This window comes from Mauremys reevesii, linkage group 11 (assembly GCF_016161935.1).
Source record: "Mauremys reevesii isolate NIE-2019 linkage group 11, ASM1616193v1, whole genome shotgun sequence".
In the NCBI taxonomy this organism is placed as follows: domain Eukaryota; kingdom Metazoa; phylum Chordata; order Testudines; family Geoemydidae; genus Mauremys; species Mauremys reevesii.
Window position 1 is genome coordinate 22,937,331 of NC_052633.1, and position 21,001 is coordinate 22,958,331.

Consider the following 21,001-nt stretch of genomic DNA (forward strand, 5'->3'; position numbering starts at 1 on the left):
TAAGGTGTACAAGTTAGATTATAATATAGATAGAGAGCTAACACTTTTCCCTTTATGTGTGATGAATTTCATGAAACATTAGCTCCCGAGGTATACTAGTTTCTGGCCCATAGAGTTTGGATGCTCTTCTTTCAAAGGCAGCTACCATCTGTTTAACAACTTCATCAAAAAATAGTGTAGCGAGTTGAGAGTGTAGAAGTGAACGAAACTCAAAAGAAACCTGTTTGAGAGACCAAGAAAAAGATTGTTCTAGCATCTACCATTTCAGTAAATCTTGCTTTATCATAAAGTCAATCTCCCTTTACTTAACATGCATTATAGGGGAAGTGGGGCTAGGATTTCTGAATTATATATCTAGCACAATTTAAAAAAAATTGTAGGAAGGGGCACTTTAAGCCTATTATGAATGAAGTTTATATACAACTAAAAAATAAGTGAAAACTCAAGCCATTCAACTCAGTTTATTTTTAGATAAACTTTCATACATACTGCATCCCAGAATACTTCAGTATTAATACAAAAGCATGATACAGTTATAAAAAATGAAGATGATGGGTGAATAAAGCATGCAGTTATAAGTTAGTGACAGGAAAACTGAGACCTAGGTAAGTGAAAAGATATTTGCATTGGTCAGAGCCAGGTGAGTAAGGGCTGGAAGACATGGAGTTAAGGCCAGAGACAGGAGGGGGAGGCTAGATCCTGAAATGAGAGGGAATGTGTAAACACACTTGAACATAACATTTCATTTTAACACTATATCTCGTTTTTACCTTGACTGGTGGTTGTCATGCTATAGCTACATTTAAAGCAAGGAAAGAACAAGATGGCAATTAGGGAGGGAGACCACCTGCTACTCTTCCCCTTCCATCTTTCAGTAAGTAAGGCTATAACTAACTTCGCTGCAAACTACATTTGCTGTTCTCACCACCTTTGGATCTAAGTATTCCAATTAGTGAATGGGCCTCCCTTAAACACAAAATGAGAACTGATGTACTAGTTATAAACAACAAGCCCTAAGACTACTATAGTACCAGATTTTGGATCCTATCATTTGCTAACCATTTAATGATTCTTGCATTTAAAACAAGAATTATGAAAGGAAGCTTACATAACTCATGATAGCCATGTTACTCTTTATGTGAAATAGCCTGTCATATTACTTTGTATTGTCCATGGTTTTAGTTTCTTTAGGGAACACTCATCTACACTAAACTGGAATCATGTGTCTTAACTCAGTTATATTGGTTGCATACACAAGTCACCTAGTAAGAAATTTTTACAAAATTCCCGTATGATTTAGTACAGGGGTAGGCAACCTATGGCGCAGGTGCTGAAGGCGGTACGCTAGCTAATTTTCAGTGGCACTCTCACTGCCCAGGTCCTGGCCACCAGTCCAGGGGCCTCTGCATTTTAGTTTAATTTTAAATTAAGCTGCTTAAACATTTTAAAAACCTTATTTACTTTACATACAACAATAGTTTAGTTATAGATGATAGACTTGTAGAAAGACCTTCTAAAAACATTAAAATGTATTACTGGCACACACAACCTTAAATTAGAGTGAATAAATGAAGACTCAGTATACCACTTCTGAAAGGTTTCCGACCCCTGGTTTAGTAGGTGATAATTTACCACAATCAGTACTAAGTGCTGTAGCATGGTGTTAGGATGTACTCAGTTGCTGCAGGTGCAGTCTTTCCTGTAAGATGCTTAAACATCAAATGTCATTCTTCCTAAGAGTCAGTATTAAGAGTTATGTCCCAATTAAATTCCAAATGAGGCACTCATAGCCTGCCTATAAATTGCCCTTACAGCTTCAAATAGATACAGCAGTCTTCATTTGGAGTTGTGTGGAATGGTGCTGCATATTAATCTACTTACACATTCCAGCGCAGAAGCAATTGTTTATGGGATAAAGGGGTTTTTTTGGTTTGTTTTTTTACTTAAGTAGGAGTGATGTTAAGACAAGCACATTTTGCACCTCTAAAAGTTCTTTAGGGAACAAGAACTCCAGGGCAGGGACCAAGAGTTGTGTCCTACAAAAAAGTATCAGTTTAATTTTGTTTAAGAACTTCTGATAGTACAGAGTTTTTCAGTGAACTGCAAACACTATGCTGTACTTAAGGTATGTAGGAAGAATGGTTAAAAAGGGGTAAAACACAGCTTAGACTCAGATACCTCTCATTCAGAATTCACTGCTGACTTGGTAGAAGACTGGCATAGTAGCATGTAGGAGCAAGCAGCATCTCAGGTCAGATTTCTATTTTTGTATCTAAACCTACAGCCCTAAAACTAAATTTTTAGTTGTTTCACTTAAACCCTCAGTTATTGCAAATAATTTAGTTTTACTTGGTCACATTTCCCTCACAGATGGGGAAAAGACTTCTTAAATTACTTAGTTGTAGCCACACAGCAAGTCAGTGGCAGAGCAAGGATTAGCATTCCAAAGTGCCTCACTCAGAGTCCTCTTCTACACCCAATGAACTAAACTGTCTCTACTTCTGTTACTGACACAAACCATTTAACCTCTTCAAAATAGTGTGGATAGCAAAGGGCCATGATAGCAGTTCCATGTGAAGTTGAACAGTGTCTGTTTTAAGGCCAATTTTGACTCCCTTTAACAAAGATGTCAACCTAGAATGCCATAAAACGGTTTAGGTAAAAAAATTTTTTTTTTTTTTTAAGTTTATGTTTCCTTAGAACAAGGTATCTGGATTATGGGATTTAAAACCAGTCATTCTAACTTTCAACTCAGACATGGTTTGGGATAAAACCTTCAGCATTTCTGCAGAACAATCTTCAGTGGGAGCTAGCATACTGCTTTTTTTGAGGAACTTTAGAACAATGTTTTTCTGGGGAGCTTTTATGTTCTATGAGTAAAAGAGTTGGGGGTCCATCCATACATCTTGCAAGATTAAGTGGCATGTCCTGTGAGAGAAACAATTGAATTTTACAGGCATGTGCTTGTTTTTCTATTACTGAATTTGTGATGTCCCCAATCCCAGTAAACTGAAGGAGATTAGCCCAAGCAAGACGGTCTCAAATTACAAGAGGCACCAAAAGAGCTCTCCTATTTACAAGAGAGTTTCTTAAATCAGGGAACTCCAGCAGGTGGCAACAGTATCTACTCAGAGGGGAGAACAGCATTTGCTGCTGTAGGCCAGGCTATATACAGAGGTGCAGGTTTACAGGTGGGTCCTGGCTTGGGAATGATGACCAAAAAAAATAAATAAAAAACCCCCACAAGCATACTATATATATTTTGGATAGATAGAGAGAGAGAGATAGACAGACAAAGGAATTAGGAAATATGTTTAAAAAACCGAGTAACTTAAAAGGGAGATAGAAAATAAATAGGAGAAACTACAGAAGCAGTAATAACAGGGAAAAAGCTACCTAGAAGCATAGGTGCCGACTTGTATGGGCTCCCTGGGGCTTTAGCCCCAGGAATATTCCCAAGCAGGGGCTCTGCTCCACCAATGTTTTCTCCCCTGCTTGGAGCGCCCCCCCGCCACCGCCAGGGCTGGAGCTTCCCCCCTCCCCTCCCGGCCCCAGAGCTTCCCTGCCTGAACGCAGCGTGTCTCTCTTCCTTGCCGGCGCCGCTGCTGCCGCTGCCTAGCATAACAGCAGTGAGTGCAAGCTGCTGTTGCTGACTGTAGCATCTCGGGGGGGAGGGGGGGAGCCTGCTCGGCAGCCCTCTCCTCCTCCCCTCCCCGGAGGCTGGAGCTTCCCCGCCTGAACGCAGACAGCGTGTCTCTCTCCCTTGCCTCTGCTGCTGCCTAAGGGCTAATATAACAGCAATGCAAGCTGCTGTTGCTTGCTGGAGCACCGGCCGGGGGAAGGGAGCGGAGTGGAGGGGGCTGTGCCATGCTTCGCAGCCCTCCCCTCCCTCTGCCTGGAGGAGACGCAAAGGGGACTTCCGGCCAGGACTCGGAGACTGACCTCACTCACCTGAGCAGCTGCTGGGGCTTCCGTGAGTGTTTGACCCTATGATTCCCCACCCCCCAGCCCCAGCCCCCACTCCTGCCCAACGCTGGGGAAGGGGCAGCCCCATGCCATCCCCTCCCACCGTCCCCCAGTGAAGCTACGGTGAGGGGCAGCAGGCTGCAAGCCTGCAGCAGGGGTCAGGGAGGCAGGAAGCCATATGTGAAGGCAGTGCCCCTCCACTCCAGCACCCACCCACCACAGGGCAGATGGGGGAGGGGATTCATAGACCTATCTGAGCAGCTGGGGCTTGGGTGAATTTTATGACACCCTGCTCCCCTGCCCCATAGCCATCACCGTGCAGACCCCACTTCTGCCCCATGCTGGTGAGGGGCAGCAACATGGAAGGCCACCTGTGATGGCAACCCCCCCCACCCTCCCACCCCCTAGTACCCATCATAGGGAGGTGAGTGAGCTTTCTGGACCTGAGAGGGGGCCTAGGAACATGTGCAGTGACTGTGGTGCAGAGTGAGTGTGCTCTGGGGGGCAGGGGGGGAGAGGAGGGTTCCCTCCCCTGGAGCTTGCTGCTGCCAGTGGTGGTGATGGGGAGTCCTCTCTGGCCCTAGCCCTGGGGTAGCCTGTCTGCACCCCAAGTTCCTCATCCTCAGCCCTGCCTCACCCCAAAGCCTGCACCCCCAGCACCGAGCACGCTCCTGCACTGTGAACCCCTCATCCCCAGCCCCACCCCAGAAGCCTCACCTGAGGGGAAAAACATGCAACTTAAATTTGGTGGTCAGTTTGGAGTATCATTGTATTTAGCACAATATTTGATTATTTTACACCCTTCAAAGTATGTAACTGGTCATGTACAGGTGTTTTCTCTGAATACTGTGTGTGCCTCAGTTTCCCCAATGCATTTCTTAAGGCTCTAGATGGTGGGATAAGGGGGTGTGATTGTTGTAAAGCCCTAGAGGGCCAGTGTGATGCTGTCTGCACAGAGAATGGCTGACACCGTGTCTCCAGGCAACTGATGGCCTGGGCCACTCTCCTGCAAGGTGCCAACTGAAGGTGTTGGAGAACAAAGAGATCAGGTGGCCTCCTAATGCCTGGAAAAGAGACAAAGGCCAGAGGAGGGAGTGTCAGTGCCTGTGCAGACTTCCGGGAAGCGCATGGTGTGGAAGGGGATGCTGGGATGCTTTGGAACAACTCCATACAAAGCCAGTCAGGACTCTGGGGGAGCCTCCTCTCTGAGCATACTGTCTCCAGAGCAAGAAGCTTACACCTTCCTGGGTCTGACCTTGGAGCATTCAGCATGCCCTTCCACACCATGCACTTTCCGCAGCGAGTGTGCCCAGGCAGGTCCTGGGGCAACCAGAGGTCCCTGCACCCCAACTCCGCAGTCAGATGTGACTCTCAGCCAGACAGTAAAACAGGTGGTTTATTAGATGACAGGGATACAGTCTAAAACAGAGCTTGTAGGTACAGAAAACAGGACCCCTCAGTCAGGTCCATCTTGGGGGGTGGGGAGCCCAGACCCAAGTTCTGGGCCTCTCCCGATTTCCCCAGCCAGCTCCAAACTGACACTCCCTCATCTGGCCTTTGTGTCGCTTCCGGACAAGGAGGCTACCTGATCTCTTTGTCCCCAACACCGTCAGTTGGCACTTTGCAGGGGAAACTGATGCACCCACACAGTATTCAGAGAAAACATTAAGAACATTCCCACTTTGTCACAACAGTTGCAACAAAATTTAATACCGTATATTGAAGCAGGCAAGTGCTGCTTCTGACTTTCCACTTTTAATTGACCCTTGTAATCTTGTGGTGCTGACGCATTGTAGCTTCATTTTATAGCAGCTTACAGGGTGAGAGCGGGGGGGGCCACCATTTTGGGCCCCACCAAAAATTATACAAACCTGCCGCCTATGCCTAGAAGTATTAACAAATCAGACATTGCATCTAAAGGGCTAACAGTTTTGAACTGCAGTGGTTTCCCATAGAACAGAGAGGTGTTATTTGCCCTGAATACAACTCCAGTGTAACTGTGTCTGGAATACTACATCTAACTGCAGCCACCTCATTACCAAACCATCTAAACGGCATGCAGACAGTTCATAAGGGAGCAAAAAGTGAGTAGGGGGCTGGAGCACTTATGTTGAGAAAAGATTAGAACAGGAGAGCTCAATACACAAAGCTTGGCTAGAAACAACCAAAAAGGGACTGGATAACAATACAAAGAAGGAAGAAGAAAGGTCTATACACAAAAAAGGAAAAAAAGAGTCTACTCCATGCTAAAGAGCAGAGGGAAAATACCACATGTCCTAACTGTTAAATCTATTAGAGGTTGTAGAATAGCCAACCAACAGAAGTGGTGAAGTCCTCTCCATTGGAATATTTAAAACTAGAAGCTAACATGAGAACAATCCTGTATTTGTGGGGACATCGTTTTTATCAGGGGTTCTCAAATGGGGGTTGCAAGGTTCTTACGGGGGGGGGTCATGAGCTGTGAGCCTCCACACCCCAAACCCTGCATTGCCTCCAGCATTTATAATGGTGTTAAATATATATAAAAGCATTTTAACTGATGGGGGGGGGGTGCACACCCAGACGCTTGCTATGTGAAAGGGGTCACCAGTAAAAAAAGTTTGAGAATCATTGGTTTATACCATCTAGTAAGCAATTCTATCACTGACTTACAATTATCCCATACGTATTCATTTGTCTGGCAACCTGGAAAACATCGGCATTAAGTGTTTAGTAGTTGGGGGGGAGGGGGAATACTCAACCCCCCGAAATACTTAATTGCAATGGAAGCTAATGTTTTCATCCAAGAAATATTTTTCATGAGGACTACAAAGGGAAATTTTCACATAACATTTAACAGAGTAACTTTTTTAAAGTTAGCTTGATTTTTCAGGGTATGTGCTTAGCATATTTTTCATTAGCAGCAGCACATTTGTGTTTATCATGGCTGTAGTTTGTTTTTAAGTACATTGCCATGTACCATTTCCAGCAGTCAGTGAGCTTAATTACCATACTTACTGAAAAATCCAAGGTACATGTTCTTGGATAACCTGGGATTCCCGGACCGAAACGCCACACAGTTTCCAGATGATTAAATAGTTTCCCATCTGTGCAGGATGCCTAAAAGAAAGTTTAAGAGTTAAGCTAGAACTCTTGTATGTTAAATATACAAAGCAAGTTAATGTTTTCACATTTCACTACATGTTAAAGGGCATGGTGCAGCTAAGAATTCCTCTTGCATTGAAGCTAAGATAAGATCAGTTTACCTAAAATAATTTAAAGCAATGTAATCAAGTTATCTGCATGAGGAGCAGTCCTTGGGTGGAAAAGGGAGGGTGTGGAGAGGGCCAATTTCTGTTCCCAGATCCACACAACAGATTTCAAACCAGGTACACAAAACTAAGAGATCAACATATGTAGGACAAGCAGAATAGTGCCCTAGTATTGTAAATTGCAATTATTTAGTACCATTGTGCTGCAAGTACCATCGTTTTAAACAAAGCACCTTTACTATTTCTTGTGTATATGCACTGAAATGCCTCCAATATTTGTAATTACACTGTATAAGTAGTCTTAATTTGTAGATATTGTCTTTTGATGCTAAACAGTATTAGTGGCTGTATGTTAAACTACCGTAGGTCTCAACTTCAGCCACCTTTGTAAGTTTGAGAGTTCACAAATATTCTGTCACGAGAAATATATGTCATTAAGGAACATATTCTACCACTTTCACTGAATGAACAGTCTCACTGATTTCAATGTAAGGGTTTAAATCTATAGAAGAATAGCAGAATCTAGCCATAAGTGTACATATTTGGCTTCAGTTCCCAGCAAGCAGTGTTTAAGGGTAGATCTGATTAGAGTCCTTGCCTAAAGCTTTATATTAGGGGAGCATACTGGCGTTGGCTTCATAACCTCCACTCTGGGATTAGAAGATCAATGTAGCCCTTATTTTCACTCACTCTTGTTTGCTGTCTGAACCCAGATTTGGGCTGACCATACTTCCAGCAAAGAAGGACTGAACAATGCTCCCTCATCAAAAGTCACCTAAATGCTGCTCCCCAATTGGCAACTCCTCTAGCTTCAATGGATGCATCAACACTAGAATTTTTTTCCTTCACATCTGCCACTGTTGATATCAACGATTCAACTCTGTCAGCAACAGCAACAGCGAGTAGGCGCTGCTGGTGTTTTAGCCACCACAACACCACAAGGTGGAATACCAGCAGCTCCTTGTTTACAGTACCATTCCCACATTGCCAACACTGATGGATCTGAACGGTGGGAATTTTTAGGGGGAAAAAAATCCTTGAATAGACAAAGACAGTAGGTCTGGGAGAGACCTTAAGCACCAAAAATAGATTTCTCCCTTCACCACTCTTAGGGATGAAGTATTCTAGTCTAGTGGTTCTCAACCAAGGGTCCGCGGAGCCCTGCAACTGAAACCCAGTGCCCTGAGCCCCAATGCTGAAGCCAGGAGCGGTACGGGGCTGAAGCCAGCACCCCTGTGCCCACCACCACCACTCCCTGTACCCTGAGTGGTTTTCAAGCTTTTTGAACTGACTCCTCCCTTTGAGTTATATTTTTTGGTTGCATCCCCACACAGCCCACACAGGCTGGGTGGCCTCCTGAGTGAATCAGGGGTGGAGGTGGCACTCCCTCCCTGAACCCAACTGTGCAGAGCTGGCTTGAGCCCCACCAGCTCTTGCCCCCCCCCCAAAAAAAGGTAAAACTATAACTATGCCCAAGGGTCCCCCCTTTCCCTGAACCCATTGGGCTCTGGCGTTTTTATAGCCTGTTGAGGGGGGTCTCAGCAAGAAAAAGGTTGAGAACCCCTGCTCTAGTCTTCTCCAAGACTAGATGTGCTCTTTTAAGGTGCACTGTAAATTAAGAGATAGTTGATGAGCAGCCTGATGCCTACACTGAGTCATCTTTTAGGTCAAGAGCCAGTCTTGTAAGGAAATAGTAGGGATAGAGTCCAGTCAGCATTTGAAACCTGAACTTTCTGCTGTAATTGTTCAGCTGTCTCAGGTCCATGATTTCCCCCCAGAATGAGAAAGTACTTTAAATACAAGCCTTTCCCCGCACTGTACTGTCTTGGCATCTTTATATCTCCCATACTTAACAAGAAATCCATTTCTGCTCTTAACAGTGTTTTATAAAAGGAATCCCTGGAAAGAATGGGGATGGGAGAAAGAACAGATTTGGGCTGCTTATCCGAACAGTTATTTTTGACACAAGTTATCTATGGCAATTCTACTCCCTGCTGTAAGAAAATGGACGAGACAATTCCCAAAGTGAAGGAGAGGTGTGGGACAAAAAAGGGTAAAAGAATAGAGATTAGGTTCCTAAGCAACCCTTGGATTTGAACCTGAGTAGGTGTAGAGGACAAAAGAGCAGCTGAAGTGCGAGACCTCTGCTTAAAATGTTGTCCTTTTAATCTGCCTTTTTGGTTACTGCCATGGTTGAAACTGTTATGAAGAAGAGTAAAAGGAAACAGATGAAAGTTATCGCCTCTGGAACGTGAAAGAAGATGAAGCAGGGTTCCTTCTCTTCTGACCAGGTTAACTTGAAAGACAGAGCAGTAGACACAGTCTCCTTCTTCTCATCAGTCTTGCTACTGAAGAAGCCTTCACCATTAAAGGGCTTGAGCCTTTCCGGCCAAATAACATAAGTCATGAATGCTGGAGGAGAGTGATGACAAATGCCACAGTTCTTGCTAAAGTGTCTGAATCATCATACCCTTTTTCTCTGAGGAGTGGGTAAGTCAAGATTAATTAAGTTTAAAGAGGGTTATATACATATATCACATAAATGGCTGCTTATTTCTCACATAATAAAAATAAAGCAAAGATTTTTCTGCTTTGCAGCTCACATTTTAAAAACAATCAATGTTCAATATCCCTCAGCTGTAATTAGGTCTTAAACAAAAGCTACACACAGTCTGTGGAAATACCGCACCACTCAAAACAGCTTCATGAATCATTTTTAAATTTTGTTTTGAAGTCATAGTTTCCTGTTTTCTTTAAAGTATTAAGTTTATACAATCGGATATTAGGAAAAGTTACACACAAGATATACACAAAATAAGAATTACCTTAACCAAGTGAGGTCTCACGAGGGTAACAACTGACGTATACTTCTCTAACACAGGAGGAAATCCTATTTCTAAGTGGGCTTTGCAGTATCCAGAACGTTTGGATAATATGTCTGACTTTTTACACCAAGGAACAAAGAGTTTGTAGTCCTCCACAACAGCTACCACTTCATACATTTCCTGCATGGAATACCTGGAAATAGAAACATGACATTACCAATTATAAAACTCTAGTAATTTAAATATAAAAGCTTTCCAAGTCACTATAAGTTAGATGGGCAACTTTAATTTTGGCATTTCCAAATGTATGAGTTCTTGACTTTGCAGCCTTACATCCTTTTAATATTTTAGCAGTACTTTATATAGTACTGTAAATACTGACTACACTTTACAAAAAGCTAAACGAAGAACATTTTCATTCTAAAAATCATACAACTTTGTATCTTTTGAGATTCTAGCAACTGAAGACAATATAGCTATTAAAAAATGTACAGGTAACTTTTAGCTAATTAAAAATATAGTTAAGAAAGTGTTGTAAGCAATTTGGCACAAATCAGTATTTGCCCAAGGGAAGCAAGACATTGGAATAGATAAGATGCCACAGGTTGGGATGAGGTTATGTTGGTAAAACTAGGTGGGGAAGCCAGCACAGTGCTTACCCACCATCTGTTCTGTCAAGCTGCTGCTATTAGTCCCTTGCATTCGAGAGCTAAAGTCCCAACCCTACAAACACACAAATGAGTAATTTGTAATTTCATGCATATGACTAGCCCCTCATATCCGTAAGAGTTTGCAGGATTGGAGCCTAAGTTACTCAGTATTTTATTTTTTTTAAAAAGGCAAGCTAAAAGCTAATTTCAAGCAGTCTGCACATGCAATTCTTCAGGATAACCACTATTGGTACTAAATTTTAGAAGTATCTCAAAAAGGGGGAACCTTTTAATCTTAAGTTTGAGGGCTTTTTAAACTACTTCTGTATCAAATGGGCTTTACCAAAACCAAAGAAACATACAAAACAAAAAAAACCCTAAAAAGAAGCCATTAGGCTAAGATGCTCGATTTAATTAAAAACCTCCTCCTGACTTTTTACTAAGTCGGGATCTCATTCAAACCCTTAGGGTGAAAGCAAGGTGGAAATTCTAGTCGTGTCTTGAACTAGTTTTTAAATTAGGTAAAGGCAGAATGGAATTGCTACTGATTCTGACCCATATGCGAAGTTTCAGCCCAGGGTAAATATTTATATCACTTTAATTTGTAATGGTCAAACAAGGATATCAGAAGATGGGGAAAAAGTTGCTATTTTTTCTAATTATCCATTAAGGCTCTTCAAATACTGCACAAGTGATTTTCCACAGAGCAGTTTTCATACCTCTAGTTCAGACTTCTAGACACATGCAAAATTGCAGTAAATTCTACAGAGATACAGATTCTGTAGATCTTTATCTTTTCATCCCACCCTTTAGCAAATCAGCCACATTAATATGTTTTGCAGATCTACATGCCAAGTTTGAAGGGAAAATTGCAGCTGCTTTTGGAAAGGGGAGAAAGCTAACTTGCAGGCAGGCAGGCAGGCAGGCAAGAAAACTTGCAACCATTTGACATGGTAATTGCCCTCACTGAAACCTGTCAGAGTCTTCTGAAGAAAACTGATTTTGATTTAACCAGTTATGACCCTTTGAAAGTCAAATTTTGTGCAGATACAATACAATGAATATACAAGAGTTTCTGGAAAACAACAGACCTAATTAAAGAATCCTCCTGCTGCTGTAGTCTCTTTTCTTCTATCTGCCTCTAACCCTTCAACTCATAACTCCTCCTTTCTGCTTATTTCACCTCCTCTTTTCTCTTTAACCACTCTCTCCTATCTGGCTCCTTTTCCTATTATCTTTCATCGTAGTGGGAAAACCTTAGCTCAATCCCATCTCCCTACCCTTCATTTCTTCAATCCTTCAGCATGCTGTGAACTGCCTAGTTTAACCGTCAAGATACATCTATCAGCTACCTCACCAACTCCATTATCTTATCCCATCAGCCCTTGTCCTCACATCACCCTCATCCTGTGCCCAGCATTTTGTCGTCTTCCCTCATACATCTTGTTTAAACTTCACATAGCAAATTGCTTGGGGGCATGGACATTCTTATTTGTTTGAAGTGTTAATTACATTTATGGTGCTTTAGAAATAGTAAGTAAGATCAGCCCATACCCACAAAATGCTGAACATATCCTGATAAGTACAGAGTGCCCTGACTTCCAAAGTGCATAGTGCCTTGCAGGATTGGACCCTAAGGAAGTATGGGGATGGGTTTAAATTAAAGATTAAAAATGTTTAAGGAGCATTTGGAAACAAAATGAAAAACAAAATTCTGATCTTGAGTTTCTCCTAAAACAACTAGTGACATTACAAACAATTAAAGCAAAGTAGAACACGCAGCCCCTTTTCTGTTGTAGGTGCGCCAATGTCAGTCATCAAATTGAGAAGAAAGAGATCCTGAACTCTTGCATGTTTCTTATCAATTTAAAACAGAGGTCCCTAAACTGTGGGGCACACCCTGTTAGTAACATCTGGGGGGCATGGTGGAGCCTGGGCCAGCCCCCACAGGAGTCAGGGAGGGAGCACCACCCAAACCCTCCCTGCCCCCAGCTCAGCTCCAGTCCTGCCACCAGCCACGTTCTCAGCTCCTGTCCCCAGCCTCAGTGCAACTCCACTCCCGGCCCTGCCCCTAGCCTCAGCCACTGGCCACAGCTCCATTCCTGGCCCAGGGCCAAGGCTGGGAGCAGAGCCACACCTGGGAGCGGCCCCATTCCCAGCCACAAATCCACCCCCAACTGCAGACCCAGCCCTAGATCCACCCCCAACTGCAGACCCAGCCCTGGCTCCTTTACTCCTATCCGTGTCTACCCCCACAGCCGCAGCCTCATTCCCAGTGGAAGGGACAAGGGTAAGGAGGGGGGGTGACCCTCAAAAGTTTGAGGACCACTGATTTAAAGTAACTCCTTAATGTTTAAAAAGTATTTCATTCCATCTTTAAATATATGTCAACAATGCAGACTTATGGATCCAGCAATAATGTCACATTAACAAAAGATAACTATATGTTTGAAAAATTAAAAAAAAAACTCACAAGTGAGCGACATATCTGGATTGTGGCCAATACTCCTCAGTATTAAGAGACCAAAGAAGTAGAGTATTCCAGCTGGGAGGTAGTCCTTTTTCCTGCCCAGCTATATCCAAGTTTATCAATTAACCAAAGGTGCTCTACTACAGGAGGAGAGATACTAGTAACAACTACAAAGAAGAGATGTGTCAAAAGTGAAAGGGAAGACTATTTTTCCTCCATCCTAAAAAGGAAAGTTCTGCTTTGGAAAAATAAACAGAGAATCCATTCCAGAGAAAAAGGATCATAAACATTACAGCTGTTGGCCAAGTTATTCTTTTGGATACATACATGTAGCTCACTGAAATTCAAGGATCACTAGTCCTTTCATGCAAAGGCAGGGTTTGAAGAGGAAACAATGTGTCTCATATCCAGAACATGTGACTGGGAGCCAAGAGCCCTAGCATGAAATCCTGGCTCTAATAAGATCAACAGGGGATTTGCTGTTGACTTCAATGGGGCCAGATTTCACCCTGGGCTGTAGCTCTGTACTTTTTGTTTCCCCATCTATAAAACAGGGATAATGCTTCCTCTGCACACCCCCAAAAGCAATCTAAAAGAACTCAAGATCCTCAAATGAAAGGTGCAGTATAAGTGCAAAGTATTACCATATTCTTGGAGCAAATGAGGAAAAACGAGTTCAGTTGACACCTTTGTTATGTTGCTGGAATTAGTTTTCTGCAGAAGCAGATTAAATGGTTAAGGCATTCTTTCCACTAGAAGGGGTAGCTGTTTTATTTATTATAATTTTTTTTGAACACCGGGTTTAATTTATGGACAAGACAACAGTCACATACTTAACCTTTCAAAACTGGCTAGTGATTTTTAGTGTCTTCATTTTTTGGTGTTCAATTTGAGGCACTTGAAAGGGGCCTGATTTTGAGGGGAGAGATGCTCTGCACTTTCTGAAAGTCAGGCTCCTTTAAAATCATTAATCACCACTAAACATAAGCCATAAACATTTCTAGTATTTCTGGTTATCTACAACAACTTGTGGAAACCAAATGCACAGACATTTATAAATCTATTTCTATAGTTTTATTATACAAACCCTATAATCCTTCTCTCATTATATTCTTTTCTTTTGTTTCCGAATGGTGAAGCAATGTTGAAGAAAGTTCTTCTTGCGAAGGTACGGTTTGTTACGGATGCTTGCATTGGAGGAATTCTGCTCATCAGAATGCCACATGAAGCCAAGTGCCTGCAATTGTGAAAAATTTTTATTATAGTGTGTTTTTGATTAACAAAGCAAATTATTAATGCATTGAAGTGAGACAGACAAGGTGGGTGAGGTGTAATAAAAGATATGACCTGACCTATCTTGTCCCTCTAATATCCTGAGACCAACATGGCTATAACACTGCATACATTAAAGTGAGACATACAGGCAATCTTTTCTACAGTATTGCTGGAAATTTTGGATTCAGATGTGAAAGTGAGCTCTGTAACAGTCTGTAAGCTGTTCAAGATGCAACGTTAACCTTTTTTTGCCTTTGGCGAAACTAAAAATAGTTTCCAGTCACGGGAAAAAAAAATTGGCACACAGTAAAATACAAAGGCCTTCCCTTAGGACTTGGCTTCAAGTCAGTCTGAGGCCATGCACTAAACTGAGTTCACTTTGACTTGCAGAACAGCATTTCCTGCTAATATATAAATAGTTTTCAGAAGTCATCTCTAATATTTTGTCCCATTCTGAATATGTGAACAGGATAAGAAGTTTGGACTCTGAGATACACAGCTGAATTCCATTAAAAATACATTCATATTTTTATGTTTCAGACAACAAGAAATTGGTTTCTCCTCCCCCCTTATTTCTCCTAAAAAGCAAGTTCCTGGCTACATGGCCTTTTGGAGAGGAAACTACATTCCTTATCCTACTTTAGACATTTGTTTCTCCTGAAAGAGTTGAGATCATCATATATGATCTTGAACTCAAGTGTTTTCAGAAATAAAACTTCACCATTTACTTTTCAGAAATACTTATAAAGGTTATATCTGTATTCTGTCAATGAATTTAATATTATGAAAAAATACAAAGCATATTTCATTTTTTAAATGTGAATCATCACATTTATAGATTTATCTACAGTTAAATTCTCAACTTTGCTTGAGTTGGGATCTATCATTGTTAAGAAGCACTAATATATTTTATACAAAAGTTAACCTCAGGAAGTCCTGATTCCTGGCATCAATGCATTTAAAAGACAGAGTTCTACTATCTACCAGTGATACCTCTCCCCATAATATCTAATGAACTATCTGGGTTTCTATCGTATTTCTAACACAATCAGAGTTGTAACTCTAGATTCAAGCAGTCATATGGATGAGGAGTTAAAAATGGAACTGACCTTCCCCAATAAGCTGAAAGTTTTTTTTCCATAGCGTACTTCTCCTTAACCACTGAAGTTTAACAAGTTATGATAACCAAGTGTAAACTGCCAACTATTTAAAGAAGAAACTATTAACTTTTGCTGGCCTGTGACTGCAAAACACCTAATAATGTCCTACAATAACCAACAGTATAAACTTATGGGGCAGACATTCAATACACCATGGAAGCATCATACCTGCTCTGCACTCACCTCAATGGAGCTTTATTACAGAACATTCAAATAATGCTGTAATTATACAAGCCATTTTACAAACATTCTTGAGACGCAATCCCTGCTTTGAGGAGCTTATATAATAGAAATATCTACTTGAGTAGCTAAATTCTATTCAAAACTATCATGAAGACTTTTGACAAAAATGCTTATGCCCCTAAGAACTGCAATAGTCACCCTTGATTGTACAACTACCCCAAGGCTACCCTTGCATTTAGTTCTGGTTCACCTTGTTAGCAGGCAGAAAACCAATTTGGAGAAGGACTTCAGAAGAGAGCAAAGAACACAAACAGAGTCTGGAGAGATAATATATACATATTTTGGGAGGTAATAAACGTGAAACAAGACCATAGACTACAAATATTTAAAACTGAACACCAGAGACAGAAAAGAATTACTTGGGATTGTATCAGAGATACAACCAGGAGTATTGGTATGAAATTAGGAAAGGGAAAGTTAGGCCGAGTGTCTGGAAAACCCTTGGGAATAAGAACATAAGAAAGGCCGTACCGGGTCAGACCAAAAGGTCCATCTAGCCCAGTATCTGTCTACCGACAGTGGCCAATGCCAGGCGCCCCAGAGGGAGTGAACCTAACAGGCAATGATCAAGTGATCTCTCTCCTGCCATCCATCTCCATCCTCTGACGAACAGAGGCTAGGGACACCATTCTTACCCATCCTGGCTAGTAGCCATTTATGGACTTAGCCACCATGAATTTATCCAGTCCCCTTTTAAACATTGTTATAGTCCTAGCCTTCACAACCTCCTCAGGTAAGGAGTTCCACAAGTTGACTGTGCGCTGCGTGAAGAAGAACTTCCTTTTATTTGTTTTAAACCTGCTGCCTATTAATTTCATTTGGTGACCCCTAGTTCTTGTATTATGGGAATAAGTAAATAACTTTTCCTTATCCACTTTCTCAACATCGCTCATGATTTTATATACCTCTATCATATCCCCCCTTAGTCTTCTCTTTTCCAAGCTGAAGAGTCCTAGCCTCTTTAATCTTTCCTCGTATGGGACCCTCTCTAAACCCCTAATCATTTTAGTTGCCCTTTTCTGAACCTTTTCTAGTGCTAGAATATCTTTTTTGAGGTGAGGAGACCACATCTGTACACAGAATGACATCTATTTGACTGTAGGACAGTTGTATCTCAAAAGATGTGAATACAGTCCCATAATTTAGCAATAGCCTGACAAGATGCAGCAAGGTACCATAGAGAAACAGTCTTGCAGTGCCAGAGAGATTGATAAAATAATTAATAAATCCTTATCCATATTCAATTACTATAAATCTGGCCAATGCACTCAGAAAACTTGAGACAGGCCTTATTTTGGAGCACTAACTTTATTTTACATTTAAGTTAGCCTCTCTTGACCACAGACAGAAATAAAGCACGAGAGTTTTTAAATATGTACAGTACATTGTCAAAAATAAATGTGTATTTAAATTTCTGTAACGATACAGTAAAAATATTTCAAACCATTTTTCAGCTAGACTTGTTTTGCAATTTTCAAATCCCAATCCTTTATATTAAATAACATAAATAAGAACAACGAGAAATAATTGCTGATAGGTAATGTCTGGTTTAGAGTTTTAATACCATTCAAGGCAGGCATGATTAACATAAGAAGAAATTACAAGGTTAACAAGTCTGGGGAGGTTTCATATGGAATACTGCATCATCCGTTTATTTTCTCTTGATTTCATCTGAAGATAAATCAGATATCAAGAATGTGCTGTCTTCAGCTCCGATTCTGGAAAGCATCCTTACAGAAGACAACACTTTAATTCGTGATACCACTGGGACTTAAGCATAGGCGCTCTCTTGAATCAGGCTTTAACTCTTTCAAGGTCACATGTAGTAAGTAGCAAAGTATTTAGTTTAGGTATATAAAAAACAGTGCTCACTCATTGTTCATCCATCTTCAAACACTAAATATTCCCAATTTTACAGATAGGGAAACAGATGTAGAGTATTAACTTGTTCAAGGTCACAGGGGGCAGATAGCAGCAGTGCCCATATTAGAATTCAGAAGTACTTGGCTTCTAGTCCTGCATTCACCCCACTCTAGCAACACGGCAGCCAGCTTTCACATTTTAGTATACTTTTTTACTATTATCCAATCCAATCATTTGCCGCTTTATCTCCAAATACTAGAACACCAACTATGGTACCACATGGCTTTCATGCTCCACAGAGTAAACAGTTACTACTGTATCTTACATGTTCAAATAACATATACACCATGATTTTATTAAATTTAAAAAAACAGATCTGTTTTAAGATTAAAGTTGATTAGAATCAAGTACTAGAAGAAGAGAGATATCTAACAAATGATTTAAAAAAAGACTGAGATTAGTACTAAGGATGTGCCAGTGTAACCATATTCATAGTTTCTCAAATATCAGTTTCATCAAGATAATGTCATCTGGTGGCTGTTTTATGGCCTATGACACCAATGTGACAAGCTGACCTCATTCCAAACTCCAGTGGACATCAATTTCTCCCTCATTAGTTAGTTTGGTACTCAACACACAGGCAGAGCAAAGCTCACACATTAGAAGGGTTGTAAGCAGCTGCATGGTGTTAAGATACCACATAGACATCTTTCCTTTTCACATAATTGTGCAGCTTTCCACAGTGTTCCTCTCTGCACTAGGTGACAAAGTAAAAAAGTGCTTTATGGAAGAGTGGTCTAATGTCTCTCCCTTTTATTAATAGCACACTATGCATTATACAAGTTGTTATAAAGATACATTTATATACAAGTTTGGTACAGATTGGATCTATAGAGAAGTATTTGGTAGATCATGAACATAGTGCTTATAAAAACCCTAGTAATATCTAAACTCCCCTAATTCTTTATTTCACTGTCAATGACAGAAAGTCCTGAACACACTATCATTTTAAGACAAGTTACACTTGGATCAAAAGAACCTAAACATCATGTTTCTTTAAGACAGGATATAACCATATTCAAATGTTACTAGGTAGTTTTCAACAAGATTCTAGATAACAGGCTTTTCTGTGTTAAACACAGTTTCTGGGAATGGAGTTTGTCCTCAAACCACGCACATTAAATCATTTTTAAAAAGCTACATTCATTTAACAAGAATGAACTATTTTAGTATCTCCAGCCCACATTAAACTTCACTTGAATGTGGACAGGACATAAAATGACATTTTTTCCCCTCCGAAGAGGGAAAAAGATCCCACATTTTGCTACTTCAGTCCCTGTGCCCAACAACTGAATGTAGTTTATGATATCATGAAAGGATTTCAACTCCAGTCTATTTATTATCAGAGAGGTAGCCATGTTAGTCTGGATCTATAAAAGCCTATTTATTGCCAGTTTTAAATATGGGGAAAAGGGGAACCACACACCTTACCTCAACCTTAACATGGAGGCACAACCAGCAGCTCCCTAATACCAATAAAGACTGGAAGAGACCTTTTATTATTTCACTCCTTATTAAGAGAAATAGTTTGAGTTCATTTCCAAGTTTTCTTTTGTTTTCACACAACCTGCCTCTATAATTGAAAGACTGGGTTTAACAGAACCGGTTGTGACACAAAGTGGGTAGGTTTTGACTCTTAATCAACCTTACATTTATTAAAATGTCATAACATAGGTCTCAAAATATGTTTGAAATGTGCCCCAAAATTATACATATTGGTTCAGCTAGAGAGAGTGTCAGTGTGTAAATTGTTAATGTTTTGCATTTCCTTCAAGCAGAACCAGACGTTTCATTTGCAGTAAATTTTTTTGAAATCATCACAATACTCCTGTGACAGTATTTCACCCTTAAATTATCCCCTTAACTCCAGCGTGATGTTGGGGTTTCCCCGGAGGATTTACCTAACTACCTATTTATTGCCTTTGAGCTGGAAAGCGCCTTGGGCCCCACAACCCCAAGTGCCCAAATCCTCAGCCAGACAGGGGCTCCGAGAGGAGCGAGCAGTTACCCCGCTCAGCGCCAGCGTGTTCACTCTGGAGCCTACTGATCGCAAGGCGAATGTCAACGCTGCTAGTTATCGCCACTCAGCTCCCGGGCGCCGAGTGGAGCGAGCAGGGGCCGCCTCTCACAAAGCGGCTCAAGGGAGATTCCTAGTTCCCAGGCGGTGGGAGGAGCCGCTCGCAGGCGGGGAAGAACGGGGCGCGAGGGGTCACCAGCCCCTTTAAACCTGCCCATGTCCCTGTGACTGGCCGGACGCGAGGACCCCGCCTACCTGAGGACGCTTCTGTGCGGCGCCGTGAGCCTTTCGGCGAGCACTTTCCCAAGCGCCCGGCCGCTCCGCGCCATGTTCGGCCCCGCTGCCTCACCTCCCCATCCCAGTCAGTCAGCCTAACGGCTGCCGGCGCCAGACCCGCCCCCATTATTAGCAAGCCAATCACCGCGCAGCAGCCGCCCAGACACCGCCAATCACCGTGTCCAAAGTCCCTCACGTCACTGCTATGTGGCCCGTGGTGTCCTACCCTCGACACACCCACCCCATGACTCTGGTGCGCGAGACAGGGCTACGAGACCGCGCGCAGTCACAAGGCTTAGGGCCGGCTTTATCGGGGTTACATAAGACTTGGCGCAACAGGGGCGGGGCGAGTGCTGGAATCAGTCCGTTGATTGGCCGAATGGAGTGACACTCAGTAGCCCTTAAAGTTACACAGCCTGGGGTCGGGAGGCGCAAGACACGGCATTCCGGCCCGTCTTCCTCCACCTTCCGTGTTCTGCTGTGCGCGGGGCAATTCCCCCACGAGCCTTCCGTCCCGGTTCCCGCCTTCCAGCGACCCCGCCTCATCTCCAAGCCTCCGCTCAGATCCTGTCCTGTAGCCCCCTCCCCTCAGACCCTGCCCTATAGTCCGCTCCCGCACCCCTCAGACCCTGCCCTATAGCCCCCTCCCCTGGTCACCAGTTCCCCCCACCCCTCAGACCCTGCCCTATAGCTCCCGCCAATGCTTCTCCTTGTCACCAGCTTCCCTACCTCTCAGGTCGTGCCCCTTCTCTCTAGCTCCCCCTCCCCACCCAGGCATAGTAACTTCTGTATTTTTGAAGCAGCTCCAATCTAGTCAACAGGGCCGTGTACGGGGTGGAGGGTGCAAATTCTGTGAGCCTTGCATTTGGGGGTGACAATGCCCCCTGCCTCACAAACTACACCCCTGCTCCCTCCACAGGCCCTCCCCTTGTCTTCTCTCCCCTG

At 42.4% G+C, this 21,001-nt stretch overlaps 1 protein-coding gene across 5 annotated transcripts; it reads right to left on the reverse strand.

Moving 5' to 3' along the window:
* COQ10B (coenzyme Q10B) lies at positions 1–20,335 on the reverse strand. Of its 5 annotated transcripts, none has more exons than XM_039495599.1 (5): positions 20,234–20,335; positions 14,250–14,399; positions 10,043–10,235; positions 6,964–7,065; positions 1–220 (listed from the first exon to the last, which is right to left on the reverse strand). In XM_039495599.1, the coding sequence occupies exons 2-5, from the start codon at positions 14,372–14,374 to the stop codon at positions 53–55; spliced, it is 588 nt and encodes a 195-aa protein (XP_039351533.1). In that variant the 5' UTR covers positions 14,375–14,399; positions 20,234–20,335; the 3' UTR covers positions 1–52. The 5 variants fall into 5 exon arrangements, with proteins under 5 accessions (XP_039351533.1, XP_039351534.1, XP_039351531.1 ...); XM_039495600.1 differs by having other exon boundaries at positions 20,202–20,319; XM_039495597.1 differs by lacking the exon at positions 20,234–20,335 and adding an exon at positions 20,036–20,192.
* Between the last annotated feature and the right edge of the window lie 666 nt (positions 20,336–21,001).